General features: G+C 51.6%; 1 protein-coding gene across 1 annotated transcript in view; it reads right to left on the reverse strand.

Moving 5' to 3' along the window:
- The window catches only part of CDH4 (cadherin 4, type 1, R-cadherin (retinal)), a 182,406-nt gene that overhangs the window by 20,973 nt on the left and 136,251 nt on the right, over positions 1 to 25,182 (reverse strand). Inside the window, exons 6-7 of the mRNA XM_006873398.1 lie at positions 13,136 to 13,308; positions 680 to 817 (exon numbers count right to left, since the gene is read on the reverse strand). Coding sequence (XP_006873460.1) covers positions 680 to 817; positions 13,136 to 13,308 — 311 coding nt within the window. The remainder of the gene's footprint in view (positions 1 to 679; positions 818 to 13,135; positions 13,309 to 25,182) is intronic.

The raw sequence follows: 25,182 nt of genomic DNA on the forward strand, positions 1-25,182 counted from the left end.
ACCAGGAGGGGCCTTGTTGAGGGGCGCTGGTCTGTGAGGTGCCTCAGGGCAAGCAGCCCTCCCACTGGGGTCCCCAAGGTCTGCTCTGTGAGAAGACATGGTCATCCTCTGATCCACCAGTCTAGCCCCTGACCTCCTTGGCTGTTGCTGGCTTTCTGACGACACGGCCTGTTGGCTCTTCGAGGCAAGTGGTTGGACCCCTCTGAGTCCCAGCCCACTCTTGTTGGGCACCTCAGCCCTGACCCACTGAAGGATGTGGGTTACAGACCCCTGAGGGTCCTCAGGTATGATTGCTGCTAATGGGGTTACTGTTATGGACAAGTCCACTGGAAGTGGGGGAGGAGGCTCATCCAAGGCCTCCATGAGCCCGGGGTGTCTGTATGGGAGAGAATGCCCTGACGCTGCCGTCCCCTCCCTGTTGTGGCCAAACTGGGCTGTGTAGGAAAGTATTCTGCCCAGACTGCACCAGGTACCCTCCCCTCACATCCTCACACCCCACACATCTGCCACCGCAGCCTACATCCTCCAGCGTCGCCACACCTGTGCCATCGTTCAGGACGAGCATTCGGGGCTGCCCGATCGCAGCCAGCCCGCTGCCTGGGTCTCCGCCCTGACAGCCCCTTCTCTCAGACAGAGTGGCTGAGAACCGAGCGTCCAGTGCCGGGTGGCGCACACTCACCGTGCTGGTGGTGAACTCGGGCGGGTTGTCATTCACGTCTGTCACGGTGATGATGGCCGTAGCTGTGTTGGAGAGGCCGTAGTTGAGGTTCCCTTCCATGTCTGTGGCCTGTACGATGACCGTGTACTGCTGAACTTTCTACAAGGGAGGGAAAACAGAGGTCAGTGTGGGTTTCACTATGGCTGTCAGACGTGATTCCTGGGTGGAGGTGGCCCATGGCGGCTGGCCTCCACCTGTGCCAAGGCTGTGTGCCGGGCTCAAGGGCACCTGTGCATGTGCCGGTGGGGCAGACTGTTGGGCAGGGTTTTGTCTCAGTGGCTCTGAAAGGTGTTGATAAACATAGAAGGATCTGGAGGCTTAGAGAACCAGGGATGGAGAGGCTGCAGAGGATGGGCTGAGCTGGCACGCAGGTGCAGGTGTGAGCTTTAAACTGAGAGGTAACCGGCACGGAGAGTCCTCAAGTCCCTGCCCTTCAGTGGCCACTTCCATCCCTATTCTGAGCAGGTGGTGGTGGTTAGTGAGGACCGCAGACCGCCTTCTGTTGGCACCACTATGGGTGGGGTGGAGGGACTGAGGACTAAGGCAGAAGAGAATGTGGAAATGCCTTCCAAGTGGCCAACAGCTTAGGCCCAAGGCACGCTCTGAGAGGCCAAGGAATGACCGGTTCTTTCACCAACACCCGAGGAAACATGTGCATGGTGCAGAAACAGGCAGCCGAAGGGTCACCCAACTTTCTCCCTCCACCCCTCCATTAAGGGGCCCTGGTGGTGCAATGGCTAAACTCTTGGCTACTAACTGAAAAGTCAGTGGTTCAAACCCACACAGAGGCTCTTCTGTAAAGATGCCGAACTAGAAAACCCTAGGGGCAGTTTTATTTTATCCACGGAAGCACTATGGGTCAGAATAGACTTAACAGCACCGAACAACAATCTTGCATGGACTCGTGCCTCCATTGCCCTCCCATTCGTCCATCTCTCCACCCCCCAGGCAAGCTGTCTGCTCACGACAGTTGAACACAGCCCATCTGCAGAGCTGAAGCTTAGATGTATAGTGGTTACTTTAGTTTTCTAAGTTTGGGTATGTTTTGCAATGCAGCAGAAGCCAACAGACACATCCTAACCTGGTCCAGGAGGCTCTGAGTGGTCTGGCTGCTGCCCACCTCTCCAGCCCTTGAAGAGGTCATGGCCCCTTGCACCCTCCTCCTAGATCCCAGCCTTGCCACACACCCACCCAAGGGCCTTGCTGAAGCTGTTCCTTCTCTTCTAGATAATGCCTCCTGTTCTCTGGTTACGTTCACAGCCCCTGATGCTCATAACACAGCTGGGATGCTTGTCTTTGTGGGAACTCTGGGACGTTTGGCTGGGTGTTGCCAAAGCGTGATAAGGAAACACAAGCCAGAACATAGAGGACCCTGAGTAAGGTGTTCACAAGGTACTGTGTGGCCGCGCTGGGAGGCACAGCACCCAAGGGCATCTACAGAGGCTCAGCAAACTACAGCCCAGGGCCCAAAGCTGCTTTCTTTGTAGCTTTGTAAATAAAGTTTTATTGGCACACAGCCCCTCCTGCTCATTTACACACTGCTTAGGCTGCCATTGCTACAGGACCTAGGAGAGTAGAGAAAACATCCCCCATCCACACCGTGAGCACTAGCCAGCTGCCTACAGGACAGGCATGTTGGTGACATCACAGAATGCTGGGAGTTAGGGACCCCTAGGACTGATGCTGCAGGTGACGGGGAAGGTGTGGGCAGAACTGGGTGTGGGGGTCTCCCCAAAGCCCTGAAGACAGCCCAGTGCTGTCCTGCTGCCTGGGGTCAGCACAGGTTGGGTGAGGGGAGGATGCAGTCTGGTGGCTTTCTGGGATGGGGTGACAACCCTCTCTTGGATGCACCCCCCGGGTCTCCTTCAAGCAGAGGGAAGCTGGAGTGTGGTCATCAGTTCCTTGCAGGGTTGGGAGTGAGGAGGACCAGGCTCCCAGAATCCAGGAGGGCTGTGGAGAGGGGCTGGGAGACTGGTATGGGGGGTGGGGAGCAGGGCGGAGTCCACACCTGAACCTGCCCTTTGTGTCACTGAGGCTTTGACCCAAGTGGTTGGGTGAGGCTGCAGAGGCAGTCACATGGTACAGGATCGGCCAATCAGGAGCGGGCATGGCCCTGGACCGCTGGGACAGTAGGACCTCCTGAGAGATAGGGGCTTCTGGGGCTGCTGAACTGGGATTCAGTCAGGGGGTGATGGGGAAGGAGGCACGGGTCCTAATGCCCCCAAAGAGCGCGGGATCCAGCTGGCCCTCACGCTGAAACGTGTATTGTCTGTGGTACAAACCAGCGCCTCACCCCACGTTATGTCTAACCCAATGGGAGCTGGTGTCTGTCTTTCTTTTGGCTGAGACATCATCTCTTGACCCTCCCACCCCTACAAATCCCTGTCTTGGAAGGGCTGATCACATGATCCCCAAAGCCTCCCCCTGTCCCCAGAGCTCATGTCCCCTGCCCCCCTTAGGGGCCCCATCAGGGTCCTGGGCCTAGTGTCCACCCCCAGGAAATCTGGGTGAGGCCTTGTGACTGTCACCCCTTCTGCCTGTCTCTCGTGATTCCTCACGGAGGCGCCTTTCTTACTTCAATAAACACTTCAAGTCACTGAGTATGCATGGACCGATGTGCCACCAAAAATAGAAACGGACCCCAAATGTAAATTCTTGTGCTTATCAAGGTCACCTGTGGACATCTCCAACCAGCCTGCAAGCTTCTCACAGGATGGATCCCAGCTGGAGAGCCGGGCGGAGGCAGAGCCTGGCGCTCACGGCCCAGCACTCCGCGTGGGTTTGACGCCGGAGAAGAAGGAAGCGTCCGTGAGAAACTACTGCTGTGTAGTCACGGGGCCCACGTGGTCGCTTCTCCAAATCCCTCGAGCCCCCAATCTCACTGCTCTACTCCATCTCCACTTCCTGTCCCCATCTCCCTGCTCCGAGGGCAGTGAGCACTCAGATCCCGTAGCTGCCGGCTGCCACTAGGGGGCGCCCCTGCTCTGCTTTTGGAAGGGGGTGGGCGGGACACACACCAGGAGGATGTCGGAGGGGATGAGTGGCCCCAGGGTGGACACTGGAGGTAGCATCAAGGGCCCTGAGTCACTCATGGGAGCTGGGGCCCCTACTACCCCACGTGGCCATGTCCTGCCTTGTGAAAGGGAGTCTGCTGGCCAAGTCTGGAGACCACTCCGGGTGTTTGCCGGCCGCAAGTTGGGGGGAGGAGGGGCTGCAGTGTGGAGGGTGTGATGGGCCACCAGCCCACTGCCCTGGTCATCCGGGAGTCTGGGCTGCACTGGCTGAGGGGTACTGACATTACTTATGCCCCAGGTCCTACTTCTGTCTTCCCACGACGCCTGGCTCCAGCCCAGGATTCCAGTCTCCTCCCAGCTCTCAGCAGTGGCTGGGAGGATTCAGGCACAGGGTAGAAGCCTTTGTCTGGGGAGACTCAGAGAAACCCAGAAGTCCACTTCCCATCTCCATGTCCTTGTCTACTCAGGGTCCTTCCCTGATTCTCCATGGAAACCGGTCCCACCAGGGCCTCCAAGCCCTGTGATTGGCTGTGTCCTGGCCATATCTTGAGCCCAGGCCTCTGTCTCTTTCTTCTGAAAACTGTTTTTCATGGAGAAGTTAAAATATTCCGTAAAGTAGCAGATTGCAAGGGACTCCTTTCTGCAGTAGTAATGGAACATCCATCCGGCATTCATCTACCTGGGGGCCTTCCAGTCTCAGGTACCCACTGGACATGGGGAGAAGCTGTCTGTGTCCAGCAGTAGTTGGTCCAGTTCTCAGATGTGGGGTAGGACTGTGAGCCTGGGTGACTTGGGTTCCCTGAGGAGTTTAGGGCTAGTTTGTCCCTGAGGACTGTGACCATGTGGGTGTCCGCTGTGGCTGCTCAGGCCTCTCTCTCTGTCTCTTATAAGGACATCTTTACCTTAATCACAGTTGCAAAGACCCTTTTTCCAAACAAGGTCACAAGCACAGGTTCTGGAGCTTGCATGTGGGTAGAAGGTTCTGGGGCCACCATTTGGCTCCTAAGATGCTGCGTGAACTCAGACCATTGACTTCAGGCTGTGACTCCTTCTCTCTCCTCCAAGTCCCCAGGCTGAGAGTGTATACCATGTCTTCCTTCTTGCCCTTGTGCCTGGAGATGGCCCACTCCATCCAGGTTCTGCAGACAGGAACCCCTCCCAGACCTCCGCTGTCTGGTTGTTGTAGAACCCAGTTCCAAGGCAGATGGGAGGCGCTAATTGGCCACAAGAGGTTCCAGGCTGGCGTCTTGGCCACGGATGGAAACAGCCAGGACCTGGTATTCTGCACACCTGCAGGCATGGATCCCTGTGGTTCATAGAGCTCCCATCCTGGTGTGCTCCCACCCCCGGCAGACCTAGGAGGAGCTTGCTTTCTGTGGGGAAGGTCCACCCAGGATTTCCTGTGTGGCTGTGCCACTGATTGCAGGGGCTTCTACCTCAATTTGCAGAGTCATGAGTGGTACAAAGCTGTATTTGCCACCTGGCCTGGGATCTTTTTCTCTGTGGACAGGGAATGAGAATCCCAAAAAACAGCAGGACCATAAAACAATTAGTCTGATTCACAGCTCTCTACCACTTCTGTGAGGAAGAAATTCCAGGTAGTGATGGCTGCCTTAGCAGATACCTTCATGACTGAGAGATCAAATGGAGCTTCTGATGACAAAAGAATGCCAGCAAGTCTTTCCTGGAAGGAGGGCAGGGTCCAAGGACCATGTGCCTCTTGAGCTAATTACACTATCAAAGCCAGCTCACCTCCAGAGCTCCAGTCTTATTAGAACATATATATTCTAATTATCACATACATATTCTAATTATCACATACATATTCTAATTAGGACACAAAGCACAATGAATAGGATTAGCGGGAGGGACATCTCCAACTAGGTACACAAGAGACACTTGAACCACTGGAGACTTAGCTAACTCTCCCGACATGTTAATCATGTAGAAATGCTCAATTTGCACAGCACTATCTAATTAGATGCTGTGGCAATTGTTTGTGGATTTTCCCCTTCCTAAAGATGATTCATGCCTTCGAAAGCTGGAGAGGCAATGAAGTCTCTGGAATGGAGTCCCTAGTGGGTGCACGTGGTGAATGGACTCAGCTGCTTACTGAAAAGTTAGAGGTTCAGATTTACTCAGAGGTACCTCAGAAGAAAGACCAGGCATCTACTTCTGAAAAATCATCCACTGAGAACCCTGTGAGCACAGTTCTACTCTGACACACACGGGGCACCATGAGTGGGATCTACTTATGAAAAATCATCCACTGAGAACCCTGTGAGCACAGTTCTACTCTGACACACACGGGGCACCATGAATGGAATCTACTTCTGAAAACTCATCCACTGAGAACCCTATGGGGCACAGTTCTACTCTGACACACACAGGGCACCATGAGTGGGATCTACTTATGAAAAATCATCCACTGAGAAGCCTGTGGGGCACAGTTCTACTCTGACACACACGGGGGCACCATGAGTGGGATCTACTTACGAAAACTCATCCGCTTAAAACCCTGTGGGCACAGTTCTACTCTGACACACACGGGGCACCATGAGTGGGATCTACTTATGAAAAATCATCCACTGAGAACCCTGTGGGACACAGTTCTACTCTGACACACACGGGGGCACCATGAGTGGGATCTACTTATGAAAAATCACCCACTGAGAACCCTGTGGGGCACAGTTCTCCTCTGATACACACGGGGATGCCATGAGTGGGATCTCCTTATGCACCATGTGGGGCAGTGAACTCAATGGTAACCCTTGTGTTTATGGAGGTGGGCACACACCCAAACATCCACCAACACACGGGACAGCTGACTGCTAATTCTCCCTCCTCCCCTCAGATGTCACTGCTCCTGGCAGGGAGGTGGGGGAGATGAGTGAGCAGTTTTCAAAGGGAGAAAAGACGTGGATGCATCTTTTCCATATTTGTTTTTTGTAGCGATCCACCCAAGGACACCTGGTGGTGCACTTTAGGTGCATGTCTGTGAAGCTGAAAGATTGTGGTTTGAATCCACCCGGTAATCTGAGGGAGAAAGGCTGGGTGATGCGCTCCAGGAAAGAAGGAAGTTTAGAAAACCCCGTGGGGCATTTCTACTCTGAGCTGAAATTACCTCAACAACATCCAACAATAACAGAGGTTTAGCCAGAGGAAGACAAGCTGGACCTCCAGGACAATGACCAGCCCAGCTCGGGCCGAGGCAGAACGTCTTGTTCTGGTCAGCAGGCCTAAGTCCAGAGGCATCCCTGCTCTTCAGAGAACAGTCCCTGCAGTGTGTGGGCAGCAAGAATCTCTTCTGGCCACTGCCACCCTTTAGTGGCGGGTGTTGTCCCTTTATCTTCTGCCATCGACAATCCCACCAGGGTTGACTGTCCTGAGACCGCACTCTTGCTCAGAAAGGTTGGTTGCCACTGGTGTGCTGATTTTTCCTGGGGGCCAGCAACTGCAACTCAGCCTGGGCCCCCTGCCCACAATGATTCGAAAGGTCCTCTGCCTCTGGTTCTAGGAACACTCTGAGGATGTGACCCGACCTCAGACACGGTGTGGATCTCCGGGTTCCAGTCCTAGCCACCTCGGCCTGGAATTCTGCCACGGACAGAAACAGATGAAGCAGCTGCATCTTGCTGGATTCACTGACCAGTGACCTCAGTTACAGCCTCTGTCCCTGGAGACTCTCCTCATTGGGAAAGGCCTCATGGAGATCCCACTGAGCTCTGGGGACCGTGGTGTCCCGACTGCCACACGGCTAGCCCCAGCATCCTCCCAAACATCATCAGTCTCTGTCCCTTGCACACGCCTACTCTAATGACTTTTAAATGAGCATTCTCACAGGTCAGCCCACAGAGAGGCCAGCTCAGGCAGCTGGAAGCGCCATCCGGCTGACTTCAGTGGGTGGGGGCTGTCTCTGTCTCTTAGACTGAGTGACCAGGGAGGGTTCCTCACTTGGTTCCCAGTGCTCAGGGCGGACCGGGCAGTCTGGGGGTGTGCACAGCCTTCGGGGCAAACCCAAAGTCCCGCACTGTCCTGCTCCCACTCCTGAGACTGGGAGACTTCACATGGTCTGGAAGTATCATTTACTCTTTCCTAAACAGGGAGCTCTGGTAGCTTAGCGATTACGAATTGGGCTGCGAATTTCAGCAGTTCGAAACTACCAGCTGTTTCACGGGAGAAAGAGGATGCTTTCTGCTCCTGTAAAGATTTACAGCCTCGGAAACCCTGTATAGGGTTGCTATGAGTTGGAACCGACTCCACGGCACACAACCACCACCACCAAACTATAAAACAAGGAGCTCTGGTAGCGTAGTGGTTACGAGTTGGGCTGCTAACCTCAAGGTTAGCAGTTTGAAACTACCAGCTGTTCTACGGGAGAAAGATGAGGCTTTCTGCTCCCATAAAGATTTACAGTCTTGGAAACCCTATACAGGGTTGCTCTGGGTTGGAACTGACTCCACGGCACACCACCACCACCACCAAACAGAAAACAGGAAAACACTCCAGCCCTTCTAGCATTGCATCCCACTCTTGCCCCCATGCACAGGTTGGGTCGCCAGGGCTGTTTCTGGTCAGGGAGCCAAGCTGGCTGACCATCAGGAGGGTGGGCCGCAGGTGGGCTTCAGAAGTACTCGGTGAATAGGATGAATGCAACGGGAACCTCCGGGGAGGGGAAGGAGCTCCTCAGGTCTCCCCTAAGATCTGTCCGTCACCATTTTCCCTGGAGAACCTTTTCTTCAGCTTCAAGTTCTAGTCTCTTGTTAGGTACCACCTAGTAGGTTCTGACTTCGAGCACAGCAGACTGAAACAGTGTCCTATCCGGCGCCACTCTCGTAATTGCTGCGCTTAAGCCCCTTGTATGCCACTGTGCCAGTCCATCTCGTGGGAGGTCTTACTCTTTCTCTGTTCCTCCACTTTACCAAGCATGGGGACTGGTTCCTCTGGATGCTACATTGTCCTGCCACCCCTTGCCCCACACCAATGTGTGTGTGAACAAACAACCCCTACTAGCCCCCAGGCCCCCACCTTCTGAGCCCTCCGGGAGGTGCTAGATGTTGTGCAGGGACTATGCTCTACGGGGTTAATGGGCCAAGTCCTCCACGTGGGACAGGCGTGAACCCACCCAAAGCCCTTTTCTGGAAAGGCCACTGGTTCCTGTAATGGGAAAATGAAGGACCTCTCATCAGGAGGGTGGGTGGTGTTAGTAGGCCACTGGGTACTGGGGCCTGCCAGCGTGAGCAGGGGGTTCTGGTTGACAGAGCGAAGAGGTGGTCGGGTGCTTTGTGTGGGCTGGGAAGGCCTATCTCGGATGTCAAGGCCCACATAGCTCTCCGCTGAGTGCATGCCCGGGAGTCCACGTTAGTGACCCATGACCACCCCATCGCTCCGCCTGTAGAGCTGGGCTCCGGGGACTTTGTTGCTGTCGGACCCCACCAGCAACATGGTGGCCTCTGGGTTCCTGGTGTGTGTCCAGCTTATCTCTGGCCCTGCCTGCTTGGCTCCATAAGGTGGGTGCCCCAGGGCGGGGGGACCATATGCAACAAATAACAACAGAGCCGGTGTCCTACTGTGGGCCACACCTCACCACAGCCCTACAAGAGCAGACACATCTCAAGGCTCTGGAGCTAGAAGCTGGAATTGGAGGGGTCAGCAGGGCTGGCTCCTTCTGCGGTTTCTGAGAGAGGACCACCCGTGCCTCTCTTCCTGTTCCTGTTGGTTCTTGGTGATCCATGGCCTGTCATTGGAGGACACGCTCCTCTCTGCATAAGGATGTGCCAGGCAAGATTTGGGATACATTTCTTGTCCATGTGGACAGGACATTCAATGTCCTGGGTGACCTGTGCTCTATCTGGTGGAATACAGAGGTTTTGAGGATTCGATGTGATGGTTTGGGGAGTTTGGAGTCAGAACAGTGAGCTTCCCTAGGCAGGGCTCAGCAAGTGCTTTCCACAAGGGTGGATGGCACAAGATGGACAGCACAGGGTGGACAATACAAGGTGGATGGCACAGGGTGGCACCACTTCATCGTTAACCTCAGTGGTCTATCACTCCTGCTCTCAGGGAATGGTCACTGGTGGGGCTACACTGGTTCCCAGCCTCCTTCCATCACACAGACCCTCCAGCTGACCCCTCTGGGAGCTTGCTCAGCACAGCACAGCACCCAGAGCTGGGCCAGCGTCCCAAACTTGGAGGTGTCTCTGGCCCCTGTGGCCTCTGGAAGGTTCTCCTTGAGACAAAAGGCCCAGAATGATTCCTTCTCCAACTTTGTCCTAGGCCTGGCTCGGTACCCACACTGCTGAGGACAGTGAGAGACCCTGCTGGTAAGTTCCTTCAGCTCCTCCTTTCTGCTTTCCTGTGCCCTAACTTGTTTCTCATCAAATATTTAGCAGAAGCGCTCTTCAGAGAGGAACTGAAGATGGCCTCTGCTGGGCAGTGTGGGCAGTGTGGTGCTAGGAATCAATGTTGGAGGGAGCTCAGGAAAAAGGAGAGCTCAGGGCAGCTGGAGGGCAGCAACCTCTGCAGAGATCTGGGTGATGAGAGGCTCTTGAAGGCTGGTTGGGCAGGTAGATGAGGCCACCACCCTACCCCACTGGGTTCCCCCAGCTGAGCGCTAGCTAGATCTGGAACCTCAAGGTGGGTGGGTGGGAGCATCTTTCTTCCTTCCATGATATTCATGGTCATAGGTCGGTTTGAACCACAAGGTCGGAGGTTCAAACTCACTAGTTCCTCCTCGAGAACACTTTCCAGGGTTGCCATGAGTTGCAGCCAACTCGACAGCATTTAACAACAACAAAGACCACTTGTGTCCACTGAAGTATTGGGCTGCCCATGAGGGGGCTGTGCAGGCCTCTGGATCTACTGGTTCCACCTGCTGGATGGCTTTTATTCTGGGCCCGTGGCCTCTAGAACCTCTCTTAGTACCCACTTCGCCCGGTGCACAGGCCCAGCCTACCTGCAGGGCTCAGAATCAACCTGGTTTGATGGTTCCGTCTGAGATGCTGAATGAGGTGCACCGGCTTAGGGGTTCAGAGCCAGAGCACTGGAGACCTGCACCCCAATATTTCACTTCCCTGGGGAAGTACAGTGGGCAATAGAAATGCCCCTCCTCTCGAATCTGGTCTGAAGGAAGGGGCATCTGGTGTGCAGTCAAGATTCCACCATGCACCAGGGCAAGTGTGCACACTGCGCTGTGGAGCCTCGTCTTTGAAGGTGAGGTGCAGGAACACCTGCTTCTCTGGGTGTGAGGACTTGGGACCTGAAGATGTGAATCAAACAACTGCACAGGACACCAACCGTCACCTCTTCTGGGGGCCCTCCTGCACACCGCCGCACCTGGCAGCTCATGGGGAGCGGGAAAATCCTGCACACCATCCATCACCTGGCTGCTCAGGGAGGGGGGAAATCCTGTGCTCTGCTGCACCTGGCCGCTCACGGGGATGGGGAAATCCTGCACATTATTGCACCTGGCCACTCAGGGATGGGGGAAATCCTGTGCACCGTCCATCACCTGGCCACTCAGGGATGGGGGACATCCTGTGCACCATCCATCACCTGGCTTCTCAGGGAGGGGGGACATCCTGTGCTCTGCTGCACCTGGTCACTCATGGGGATGGGGGAAATCCTGTACATTACCGTACCTGGCCACTCAGGAATGGGGGAAATCCTGTGCACCGTCCATCACCTGGCGTCTCAGGGATGGGGGACATCCTGTGCACCGTCCACCACCTGGCCACTCAAGGGGGGGGTACATCCTGCACACCACTGCCACCTGGTTGCTCACTGGCACATGACTGCTTGGGGAGTGGGGAGATGGGGGTGCGGGCATAGGCAGTGGGAGACTTGCTCTCTGTCTCATGTGGCTGCTCACGGGATAAGGGGGGACCCTGTGCACTGCCATCCGTTTGCTGTTTATAAAGGGCAGACAGACCCTGACGAAGAGCTGCCACACAGCCTCCCACCCAGATTCGGCAGACCCTGCTTTCCACTGCCACGTGGTTGCTCACATAGTATGCGGTTCGAACCTCCCCCGGAAGATCTGAGGCTCCAACAGCCCACCTCTCTCCTTCACTCTGCCTTATCCCAGGTTTTCTCCTGCGGCCTCTGTTTCTAAAGCAGTCCTTGAGAGCTGATCTAGACACTGGAACCTTCGAGAAGGCTGTCCTGCTCTGCACTGTGCAGTGAATCAGTATGAGGGCTGGTAGGGTCCTCATGTTATTTTATTTTCACTTGACCACATGAGACCTGTGGACACCATATTGCAGGCTCTGGCTCTTGGGGTCCTGGATACTCTTAACCTCAACACCCCATTATGATGGAAAGTCCCCCCTGCCTTTAGTGTTAATGTTGTTAAGTACCTGGAGTCAGTTTGGACTCACAGTGACCCTGCACAGGGTTTCTGAGGCTGTAAATCTTTACAGGAGCAGAAAACCTCATCTTTCTCCTGCGGAACAGCTGGTAGTTTCAAACTGCCGACCTTGAGGTTAGCAGCCCGATTCATAACCACGACGCTATCAGAGCTCCTTAGTGGTTTGAGTAGTGTCCCCCCAATTCATGTCTCCAGTGGACATATGACCTCATTTGGAAACAGAATCCTTGCAGATGTAAGCTCAGCACTTCACCACTTATCAGCATGGTTCCAGTGACCAGGTGGTTATGGGAAAATCAGCATTATGCAAAAATGGAGGATTTTTTTCTGTTTCTAGACCATCCTTCTGTACAGTTTTTTAAGTGTAGAAAATGTGATCAGAGAAACAGTAACAGCTCAGATTTTTTGATGAAGAGTCCAGTTCGGGATTAGTCCTCTACAAAGACTAAGTGGGATAGAGCTGGGCTTATGAGTGGAGGGTCTCTAGCGTACCCACTTCCGCTTCCTTCCATGCTGGTCAGAGTGTCCTGCCACCTCACATGCCCTGCAGCCACTCTGCCCTCCACCCTGGTACGGCACGAAGCTCAGGGCTTCCCGTCAGGACACAGGTAGGCTGGCTGTGCATCTGGCCTCACGGAGACCAAGACTTCAGGCCCAGTTCGGCTGACTCACTCCAGATGTCACGAGACTCACACATGGTCTTCCACACACTGTCTCCAAGGGCTACTGTGACCCCACCTTACAGCGATTCTGAGCTACAGGGCCCCAGGCTACATGGGGCCAACCATTGAGGCACTAGCTGCATCCCACTGCTGGCTGCAAGGAGCAGGGCAGGGGGCGGGAGGAGCATGGGCAGCGTGGTCCAGGTACCCAGGTGCCATCCAGGGACCCTCCTTGAGGAAGGGGATGCTGTACACACACACACACACACACACACACACACACACACAGCTAGGTGGCAGGCCGCACACAGACACACGCACACACACACGCACACACACACACACACTGCTGGGTGACAGGCCGCCCACTCACCTCTCGGTCCAGGCCGGCTGCCACGGTCACAATGTCGCCTGTCTCGCTGTTGATGGTGAACATGTTCTGTGATGGGCTCTGTGGGGTCTGAGTCACAATCCGGTACCGCACCATCCCGTTGGCTGTAGTGCTGTCATCAGCATCATTGGCGGTGACTGTCATCACGTAGGTGCCTGGAACAGGACATCAGCCCAGATGCAAACGATCCTCCACACACTTGGTTGCTCGTCCTCACATACCCAGTGCAGACATCACCAACCTATCCCAGATCTCTCTTGCTATAACTAGATGTAGCAAATGCATCATCCACTCCCATGTGGTCAGGTAGAATGTCCTGCCAACTGTCTGGGGTGGTGTCAGACAGTGAACCTGACCACTGCCCTTCCCAGCCTCCCAGCCGGGGGAAGGCCAGAGCAGCAGCAGGAAGAATGTCTCCAAGGCTCACAGTGTGTGGGCAGCACAACCAGGCCAGAGTCCAGGTTCCCAGCCGGAATGCTGCGCTCTTTCCTCAGCCACACTCACTGCAGTCAGCCAGCTGCCAGGGATCGCCTGTCGCGGGCCACATCTGCCCCAGTGACCCAGAGACACACACCAAGGAACAGGCATACAGGCCAATATTATGGTGTAGCCCAGGGATAGGTATAATAAATATCTGCGGAAAACAGACGTAGAAGAGCTGCCATGTGGGGAGGCTGGGAACCAGTTGGGGTAAGTTATGGGGTGCTTGTGAGGCCTGTGCATATTTCCCAACCAAGGATGGATCTGGGGGGTTGTTGAAGAGCGGCTCGAGGCCTCCCCTGGCTTACCCCATCTGAGTATTGGGGTGAAGGTCTGTAATAGATGCTGGTTTGCCCTCCACCTTCCGAGAGCAACACCTCAAGTTTCTCTTGTCACTCTTTGGGATTGAGTTGTGTCTCCCAGAACTATGTGTCAACTTGGCTGGGCCGTGACTCAGTGTTACGTAATTGTCCTCCATCTGTGATCCGATGTAATTGTCCTCTGTGATGTGAATGGGGTAGGACCATTGTTGTTGTTGTTAAGTGCCATCTAGTCAGTTCGGACTCATAGGGTTTCTGAGGAGCGACTGGTGAGCTTGAACCACCGAGTTTCAAACCAACCTTGCCGTCCACTGCATTCACCTGCAGTGCCACAGGATTAGAGGCAGTTAATTAAAGCAGGATTAAAGGGGTCCTGGTGTGGCGATGTAGGATAAACACTGCACTGCAAACCACAAGATCAGTGGTTCAAACCCACCAGCTGCTCCTTGGAAACCTATGATTTGGAATTGACTGGATGGCAATAAACAGCAGTAGGCATGTTAATGAAACAGTGCACCCTACAGGATTAGGCTGCATCTGAGTGAATCTCGGTGGAGACAGGAAAGATTTCACATAGCAAGCAGAGCTCAGAGGGACCGATTACCACCAAGAAAGACGAGCCAGGAGTAGTGTGTGTCCTTTGGACTCTGGTACCCTGAGCTGAGAACATCTGAGATCCAGGGGAGGTTGGTGACCAGACAAATGGATATGGCTAAGGACTGTCAGGTTCACAGATGCTGAAAGGAGGCAAGGACCTGCCTCCTAAACTGTGAGCCAACAGAGAGAAAAAGCCGTCCCCGCTAGAGCTGGTGCCCTGAATTTGGACTTCCAGACTACGAGGGATAAAGTTCTGTTGGCTAGAGCTGCCTATGTGTGGCATTTTTGTTCCAGTAGCACTAGAAAACTAGAATAGGCAGCCACCGTTCCCAGTCTTGGCATGTCCTGATGGGGTCAGTACTCTCTCCCCCGCTGGCCACAGGGTCAGTGCCCAGCAAGAAAGGAGGCTGTGTCTGCTGAGTTTGTGTCCTTTCTGCTGAGTTTGACGGGACATGCATGCAAGATTGGGGGCTGTGGTCACTTTGTGGCCATGAGGAGGGAGACAGGGAGAGGGCCATATTGGAGGCAGTGAAGCTGAGAGGAGCTCTGGTGACAATCTTTCATCAGGCAGTGCCTGGATCAAGCTGTACCTGAAACTGAATCGCAGACTTTAGATATACCTGTGCCAATACAAGGCCCACTTTGTCTCTGGAGCCCTGGTGTGGCCCCACAGGATAAGCACTGGACAGCAAGTTCAGTTTGAACCTCAAGGTCAGTGGTTCAAACTCACCAGCTGTTCCTTGGAATCTCTATACAGGGTTGCTATGAGTAGAAACAGACTCCATGGTACTTAACAACAAAAATTCTCTAAGAGTCCTGGTGTGGCACTGTAGGATCAGCACTGGACTGTGAACCACAAGGTCGGCAGTTCAAACTCACCAGCTGCTCCTAGGAAACCACATACGGGGCCAATATGAATTGGAACCGACTCCACGGCACTTACCAACAACAAGAACAAAGGAGCCAGGCAGTGCAGTGAGTTAAGTGCTGGGCTGAAACCACAAGGTCAGCAGTTCAAACCCACCAGATGCTCTGCAGGAAAAAGATGATGCCATCTACTCTGATAAAGATTTACAGCCGCAGAAACCATAAGGAGCAGGCCTATCCTGCCCTATATGGTTGGGAGGAATCAGAATCTGGGGTTTTTAAAGGGAGAAAAGAGGCAACATCTGTATTTTGAGGGCCGCAGGGGGAAAAACTCCAAACAGACCAACAGACGCACTTCAATGTAAGCAAGGACATACTCTCAAAGCGTGGAGTGGAAACCCAATTGTAAGGAATTTAATTATCAATAGATTATCCTGGAGGCATCTACATATTCAAAAGAAATACAGGAAGTTCTGTTCCCAGCAAATGGTGGGCTCTGCGGTTTAAAGCCATGCTCCCCTGTGGAGGAAAACTAGAACAGCTGGACACAATGGAAAAGAAAAATCTCCAAATTTCTGTGTAAAGGCACAAGGGAGTGGCCAAGAAGCAAAAATTTTGGGGCAAACATCTGGTAGGAAAGTAGAACCCAACATCTGGGGCCATCTTCCCGAGGAAGACATTTGCTGAGTTTTGAGATGGGAAGAGGAGTGAAAACTGAGTTCCCCCAAGGAGGAGAAGCCCCGGGCAAGCTCTAGTCTTTGGGTTGAACTTCAGGAATGAAGGTGATTGGGAAATGAATCGTCTTAATAGAAGAGGCAGAGCACAGTCGCGCTGTAGGATAAGCACTGAACTGCAAACCACAAGGTCGGCAGTTCAAGCCCACCAGCCTCTCTGATAAAAATGAGGCTTTCTGCTCCTATGAAGATTGACAGCCTCAGAAACCGTATACAGTGTGGCTGTGAGTCAGAACAGACTCAACGACACTTAACAACAACAACAGGCAGGAGAGGAGCCCTAGGGATATTGTAATGGCTAAATGCTCAGCTGCTAACTGAAGGTCAGTGGTTCAAACCCACCACCGGCTCCTGTGGAGAGAGAGACTTGGATATCTGCTCCTGTTCTGATGACAGCCTAGGGGATGCCACGGGGCAGATGTGTCCCATGGAGTCATTAGGAATCAGAATCAACAGGATTCCTGGTGGCACAGAAACTAAAGCACTAACCACAGGTTGGTGGTTCAATCTCACCAGCTGCTCCACAGGAGAAAGCCGTGTCAGTCTGTTTCCTTAGATTACAGCCTTGAAAACTCAGTGGGGCAGTTCAGCTTTGTGCTGTAGGATGGCTGGGACTTGGAATCAACTCAACAATAGCAGGTTTAGTTTACTGTTGTTGTTAAGGTGGAAATCTGAGGTTATCAGTGTCTCTTCCGGAAGGAAACGTAAATTCTCCATATGAGGAAAGTAGTACAACACAGAGCTCCAAAATACGTTCCTTTTTTTGCCCTTCGTCATGGCCAACATTCAATTAACCAGGCATACAAGGAATAAAAGCTGACTGAAACAAAGAGAAAAAACACCATAAAACCAACCCTGTAGGAAGTCCACATAGTGCAGTAATCAAGTGCAGATCTTGAAAACAAGAACCAAAAACGCCTCAACAACTTAACAACTAAAAGGATGAAAATGTGTAGAATGGCAAAGAGCACCCCCTTCCAACCCTGGCTGGAGGGAGCTAGGTAACCCACCTGCATCCCATTAGCTCCTTGCTACCTGTGGGTCATCCCTCACAATGTAGATGAAAGGATTCTATGGGCAATATTGAATGTGCAGGAGGCATCAGAAGAAACCAGAAGGTATACATCGAGTCCTCCTGTATGGAGGAAAGACTGGTTGACGTCCAACCACTTCAGGAGAGAGCATATGGTCAAGACGTTTTCGATAACGAGGCTCCAGGAACTGACTGAATACCAACTGAAATGTTTCAGCAAAGTGAAGCACTCGCTCGTCTATATCAAGAAATTTGGAAGACAGCTACCTGGCCAACCAACTGGAAGAGATACATATTTGTACCCATGATCTTAAAGAATGCAGAAATGATTGAAGAATATCATTAATATCACATGCAAGTAAAATTTTGCTGAAGATAATGGAAAAACAAACAAACAAACAAAAAAAACCACACACACAACCGAACAGTTGCAGCAGTACTTTGACAGTGAGCTACCAAAAATTTACTCAAGATTTAGAAAAGGATGTGGAATGAGGGTCTCATTGCTGATGGCAGATCTTGGCTGAAAACAGAGAATAGCAAAAAACAGGTTTGTTTTTCCGATTCATAGCGACCATGCTGTGCCCAACAGAACGGAACCCTGCCCGGTCCTGCACCATCCTCACAGACCTTGTTACACTTGACCCCAATGCTGCTGCCACCCTGTCAATCCATCTCCTTGGGGGTTTTCCTGTTTTTTCTTGGCCTCCATTTTACCACACATGATGCCCTTCTTCAGGGAGTGTGCCTACTGATAACAGGCCCTAAGCATGAAAGACAAAGTCTCACCATCCTGACTTCTAAGCATCATTCTGACTGTACTTCTTCCAACACAGGTTTGTTTGTTCTTCTGGCAGTCCATGATACTTTTAATATTTTCCTCCAACGCCATAACTTAAATGCATCAATTCTTCTGATAATGTGACTGAAGTATGAGAGACAAAGCCTGGCCACCTGGCTTCTAAGGAGAATTCTGGTTGTGCTTCTTCCAACACAGATTGGTTTGTTTTTCTGCCAGTCCTTGGTATCTTTAATATTCCTCTCCAACATCATAATTCAAATGCATCAGTTCTTCAACGGTCTTCTTTATTCATTGTTCAACTTTCACATGAATATGAGGTTATTGAAAATACCGTGGCTTGGTCAGGTGCACCTTAGTCCTCAAGCGGACATCTTTGCTCTTGAACACGTTAAAGAGGACTTGTGTAGCAGGAATGCCCAATGCAAAAGTCGTTTGATTTCTTGACCGCTGCTTCCATGAGTGTTGATTGTGGATCCAAGCAAAATGAAGTCTTTAACAACTCCAATCTTTTCTCCATTTATCATGATGTCATTTATCGGTCCAATTGTGAGGAGTTTTGTTTTCTTTCCACCGAAGTGCAACCCATATCGAAGGCTTTGGTCTTTGATCTTCATCAGTAAATATTTAAGTCCTCTTCACTTTCAGCAAGCAAGGTGGTATCATCTGCATATCACAGGTTGTTAATGAGTCTTCCTCCAATCCTGGTGCCACGTTTTTCTTCATAGAACCCAGCTTCTCGGATTATTTGCTCAGCATACAGAATGAATACATTTAGTGAAAGAATTACAACCCTGATGCACACCTTTCCTGATTTTGAACTATTCACCATTCCTTTGTTCTGGTTGAATGACTGTCTCTTGGTCTATGCACATGTTCCTCATGATCACGTGAAATGTTCTGGAATACCTATCCTTCACATTGTTATCCATAACTTGTCAAGGTGATCCACACAGTTGAAAGCCTTTGCGTAGTCAATAAAGCACAGGTAAACCTCTTTCTAGTATTCTCTGCTTTCAGCCAAGACCATTTGAAGTCAGCAGTGATAGCCCCGTTCCACGTCCTCTTCTGAATCCAGCTTGAGTCGCTGGTAGTTCCCTATTGATGTACAATTGCAGCCAGTTTTGAATTCTGTTCAGTAAAATTTTGCTTGCATGAGGTATTAATGATATTGTCTGATGATTTCCATATTCCATTGGGTCACCTCTCTTTGGAACAGGCACAAATATAGATCTCTTCCAATCAGTTGGCCAGGTAGCTTTCTTCCATATTTCTTGGTATAGATGAGTGAATGCCTCCAGTACTGCATCAGTTTGTGAAAATATTTCAATTTTTATTCCATCAATTCCTGGAGCCATGTTCTTTGTCAAAGTTTTCATCCTTCAGTATCATTGGCTCTTGATCACATGCAGCATCTTGAAATGGTTGAACATCAACCATTCCTTTTTGGTACAGTGACTGTGTGTATTCCTTCCACCTTCTTATGATGTTTTTTGCATTGTTTAGTATTTTGCCCATTGTTGTTGTTATGTGCTGTGGAGTCGGTTCTGACTCATAGTGACCCTGCACAGGGTTTCCGAGGCTGTAAACCTTTAGGGGAGCAGAGAGCCTCATCTTTCTCCCACAGAATGGCTGGTAGTTTCGAACTGCCAACCTTGAGGTTAGCAGCCCGATTTATAATGACTATGCTACCAGAATTCCTTATTTTGCCTGTAGAATCCTTCAATACTAAAAATCGAGGCATGAATATTTTTTCAGTTCTTTCAGATTGAGACATGCTTGCACGTGACTGTGTCAGTAAGACCTTTATAAACTCAGGTTGGGTAATGGTTTACTGACCCTCTACCTATAGCATCGTCTCCTAGGCTGTCCCCCCTTGGCATCCCTCACCATGATGTTCCCCCACCTAGGGCATCCCTCACCTACAGCATCCCTGCCTCCCTGGTCCCTAAATCCCTGTGGAAAGTGACTTCTTCTGAAGGACCAGTGGTCCAACCTGGTCCCAACTCCCAAGTCTTGATTCTTCCAGAGTTAGGACCTCACCCACCTTACTTTTGGGATGAACAACAGAGCGGCGGGTCATGTGGAGCTACTGCTGATTAGTTAGGTACTGACCAGGAGCCCAAGCCTTGCTGGCATTTTGGCTATAAATAACAGCACCCCTCCCTCACTTTTCATGGGAGCAACAACATCCTTGTATTTATTGTGCCTTCTGCAGTGTATGGAGTTCTGGGATAAGCACTGGACTGCTAGCTGCAAGGTCAGCGGCTCAAATCTACCAGTTGCCCCTCAAAAACCCTATATGAGGTCTCTGCGAGGGAACTGACTAGATGCCACTTAGCAACAACAACCTGCAGTGTGTGCAGCAAGGCAACAGTAGCTTGGGGTGGTCAGGATCTGCAGACTTAGGGTGGCTGCCTAGTTTACTTATCCCCTCCCTGTCCCCCACTGTGAGGCCGGGTCATGAGCAGCTTTGAGGGGTCAGAATGCCATGAAACTAGCTCTTCAGTAACTTCTTCTCCGGCCCCTTTACTTGTCTCGAATCGAAACTCTACTAGGTGACCCCCTACCTCTCTCCCTGGGGTACAGGGAGAGGAAAGGGGATAAGTAAGGAGGAGGAGGGGAGCCGGAGAGGAGGGGAATGGAGGGAAGGGGAACAATGGGTGAGCACCCAGGAAAGCTGGTGTGACTGGGTCTTTTCAAAGCATCTTGACAAGAAGTCTACTGCTTCCAAAACAGCTAACAGCCTCCCCCCAAACCCACTGGCCAACCAAGGAAACAGCATTTCAGGAAGGAAGAGTGTGATCAGGGTTTTAAATGCTCTGGATTGGACGAGTTGACATAGGAGAATGTTCTAGAACCAGGAGCATATATACAGAAGCCTGTGGGGTCGTTCTCTTGTCTGGTTTCTGGAAGCCTGGCTGGAGCTTGGCCAGCAACATGTAGGCAGATGACCCTCAACAGATCCCCCATGCACTAAGGAAACAACTGAGATGAAATACAAGTGCTTACTTCCTGTAACAAAGCTTGGCAATTGTAGTTTTCTTTTGAAAAGATTTGTCAGGAGAGTGAGGGGGTAAAAGAAGGAGCTCTGTTTGGGGGTCTTACCAATTGTTCTGTTCTTGTTCATTGACCTCACAGCTTGGCCTGGTGCTTTCACCCAGTGGGCACACAGGCTGCCTGCTGACCTGAGAGACAGCCCCTCAGCTGGGCAACTCCCTGCCTCAGGACCACAGACACCCCATGAGGACAGCTGTGCTTACTCAGAGGAGCGCGAGGAGGAACTGATGGTGACAAGAACAGGGACGACAGATGAGCCCCTGGTACTTCCCTGGGCACCTCCTGATGTGGGGCCCGAGGGGAGGACATGCTTTGCCCCTGCAGGCCACTTTACCACTCCCCTTCCTGGCTTGTGTTGGGGTCTCTTCAAGGAAGGCTGAGTGGGCTTCTCACAACTGGACCAGACTCTAGACACTGACCACTGCCTCAGAAGTGCAGGGCAGTGGTGGCAGCTGGAGCAAGCCTCAAAACCTGCCCAGGGACCAAATCCTGCCCTTGGCCCCCATGAATGTTGTTCTTCTCCTGGGAGAACACCTTTGGGCCCTGCCTGTGTGGTGGCAGATCTGTCTTGATTTGGAGCTGGGAGTAGGGATTGGGCAGATACGTGTCTGTGGTAGAATTCTTGTTTTCCATGCTGAAGAGTGGGGTCCCATTTCCGGCCAGTGCTATTCATACATAGCCAATACCTATCTGTCCTCAGAACTTTCATGTCACTGGGTCTCAGTAGAGTGGCCAAACTAAGACAGAGACTCAGAAAAAAGGCCTGGTGATCTGCTTCTGAAAATCAGCCCATGGAAGCTTTATGGATCACATGACCCCATCTCTGATCACATGTCACAGGGCAGGGACAGTGTTTCCATCCCTGGTGAGTTGGGAGTGACTAGATGGCATGTATTTTATTTATTTTGAATGTTCCGGGAGTAGATGTTCACACCACTAACGTGTGGATGAAACCGTGTCTCTGTGTCTCAGGGGCTCAGGGAGCAGACTTTAGCTGCAGACCCCCTTGGCCTCTCTCTTCCCAGCACAAAGTCAGGGGTTTTCCTTACAAATGAAGTGGAGTGAGGGGTTTAGTTTTCTCACTGCTCTGCTGAGGTGGGGCATCTTCTGCACAGGCTGCTGGCCATCTCGGCCTCAGTAATGTCCACAGGTAAAGTGGGGAGGGGGAGACTCTGAGACCACTGTTGGGCTCTGCACAGGAATTCATGTATATTGCTACCAGGCGCCTTCAAGGATTAATTTCACAAGCCTTAAATTGCAGTTTAATTTGAAAACTAATTCAGTCCCATAATTGGCTTTCTGCTTGAATCACGGCAGCTAAAGATTTAAATTCTTAATATTCAGATGACTTTCAAGTATCTGGTACCATCTGTGCATTGGGCCGTGGCGTTAATCTCGGGGGAGGGGCGCAGGAGGAGTGGGGGTAGACCTCTACCAGCATAGAAATAACATAAATAAATAAGTAGGGCTTGCTAATAGAATAATCTATTTAAGCAGAAACTCTGCATTGGGCAAAGGCGGGTCTGTGTGACTTCATTTGCAGCGTGTGGATTTCTCGGCTATTTAATATTTTAGAATGACATTAATTTCAAAACTTCTAAAGCAGGCCCTTCCCAAGTTATCAGGGGTTGGGGGAGCAATGGATTCCAATTATATAGTCTTTTTTTTTTTTTTTTTATGGAAAAAAAATCAGAATGGAGACGTTTTATCTCAGGGTGCAGTGTCTCTTATGACAAGATGGGGCGCCCTGGTTCCAGACCCAGGGACACGATGGTGTTGCGATCTTCAACCAGAAAGTTCTACCAGGCAGGCACTGGGCCGCAGGGCCCGATGGAGCTGGAAGCCTGGTTTTGAAACCTGTCCTGGGTCTTCCCATGACTCTGAAGAAGGCAGGCTGAGGGAGAGGGGACAGGGAGTGGGGTCCTGGGTGGGCAGTCCATAGTCCATGGTGCCCAGCCAGTTACTGTCGTCAGATAGATGCTGGGACGTTCCAGCCTCACCTCTGCCCCTCTTACCTTGTGGACAGATACCTGCTCGCATCTAGAACTAATCACTAAGCCCCACAGAGCTCCAGGGCGGGGACACACTCAGAGCCGCAGAATCCCCTTGGGATCAGGTTGGGAGTGGGTCTTCACTGAATCCCACCCCTGCTTGGACACACGAAGGATGGCGGGTACCAGAGACACGGTCTCCTCCCTATGGTCGGAACGCGGCAAGAGACTGATTCAACTGGTAAGGTGGGATGATGTGAAAAACAACAACAACAACAACAACACAAACCCAGAGAAACACCAGGCTGAGAGTGTGCAGGGAGGAGTCTTGGGAGAATTGAGTGGAGTCAGGAATGAGGCGGAGTCAGAAAAGAGGCGGAGTCAGAAAAGAGGCGGAGTCAGAAAAGAGGCAGAGTCAGGACTGAGGCAGAGTCTCGAATGAGGCGGAGCAAGAAGGCGGAGGCAGGGCCTTGTAGGGGGGCATTTCCAGGTTCAAGTAAGTCCGAGGGCCCCCTGAGGCAGGCCTGGCTCTTCCCATTACTGACAGGCGGGCCTGGTGAGACGGATTGACACAGTAGCCACAACCGGGGGACTTGAGTATGCTGGTGAGTGTAAGGTCGACCCAGGACTCCAGCCCTGCTGTCCTCCTGAATCAGAGTCCATCTGACATCAGAATCTAGCTAGTCCTCATGGGTCTGTCTGTCCGTCTGTCCGTGTGTCATCCATCCAGTATTTATCTATCAGATGTCTATCCATCCATCCATCCATGCATCCATCCATGCATTATCTACCAATCTATCTGTTCATCCATCCATGTCTATCTGTCTATCATCCATCCAGTATTAATCTATCATCTATCTATTATCTAAGGAGCTCTGGTAATGTAGTGGTTACGAGTTGGGCTGCCAACCTCAAGGTCAGCAGTTCAAAACTACCAGCGGTTCCATGGGAGAAAGATGAGGTGTTCTGCTCCCATAAAGATTTACAGCCTCAGAAACCCTGTGTAGGGTCACTATGAGTTGGAACCGACTCTATGGTACTTAACAACAACAACGTCTATTATCTATCTATCTATCAGCTGTCTATCCACCCATCCATCCATTATCTATCTAGCTATCAGCTGTCTATCCACCCATCCATCTATTATCTATCTATCTATCAGCTGTCTATCCACCCATCCATCTATTATCTATCTATCGGTCTATCTACTTACCTGGAGTCCTGATGTGGCACTGTAGGATAAGCAATGGACTGCTAACCAAAAGACTGCTGGTTCAAACCTACCAGTCATTCCTGTATAGGGTTTCTATGAGTCAGGACCAATTCAAAGGCACTTAATCAAGAACAACACCTACTGTATCTATCTATCTATCTATCTATCTGTGAATCAATAAACCAATTTATCATCTGTCTATCTATACACCTGGACTGTTGCACTCCAGGCCAGGCTGCTAAGCCCACATAACACCTACAGGTGACCAGGTGTGAGTTGTGGACCCTTGCAGCTTAGAAGCTTGAGGTCAGCCTCCAGGCAAGGTGTGGCCTCTGGAGGGAAGCTGTAAATGACCCTAAAACACAACAATATCTTGTGGCTACTGTGTCATTTGGTCTCACCAAGAGCCTCCCTCCCCATCACTGGCCCCTGGCTTCACCAAACATGCTATCCTCCTCCGTTGAGTGAACAATGCTGAGTTGTGATCCAAGCAGTTTCATGGGCTGGTTTTCAGAAGTGAAAGAACCAAAAGTCAATCCAACTAGAAAATGGGCAAAAGATATGAAGAGGTGCTGCAGGTGGCAAAGAGGCTCATGGAAAAATGGTCTGTGTCATCAGGCGTGGGGGGGATGCAGAGGAAAACCACGGGAGACATCACGCACCTAGGAGTACAGCTGAGATGAAAACAGGGATGGCATCGAGTTCTGGCAAGGATGTGGAGGAGTCAGATGTCCCACCCACGGCCGTGGGGCATAGCATGGTGCCGCAACTCCAGAAAGGAGTATGGCAGCTTATTACCAAATGAAACGTGTCAGCGCCGACCTAGCAACTGTACTCCTGGGCATTTGTCACAGACAAAGGAGCACTTGGGTTCATACCCAGGTGGAAAATAAATGTACACATTTGTACGGAATTGCCCGAGCCTGGACATAGTC

The sequence above is a fragment of the Chrysochloris asiatica genome, unplaced genomic scaffold (genome assembly GCF_000296735.1).
Source record: "Chrysochloris asiatica unplaced genomic scaffold, ChrAsi1.0 scaffold00238, whole genome shotgun sequence".
NCBI classification, from domain to species: Eukaryota; Metazoa; Chordata; class Mammalia; order Afrosoricida; family Chrysochloridae; genus Chrysochloris; species Chrysochloris asiatica.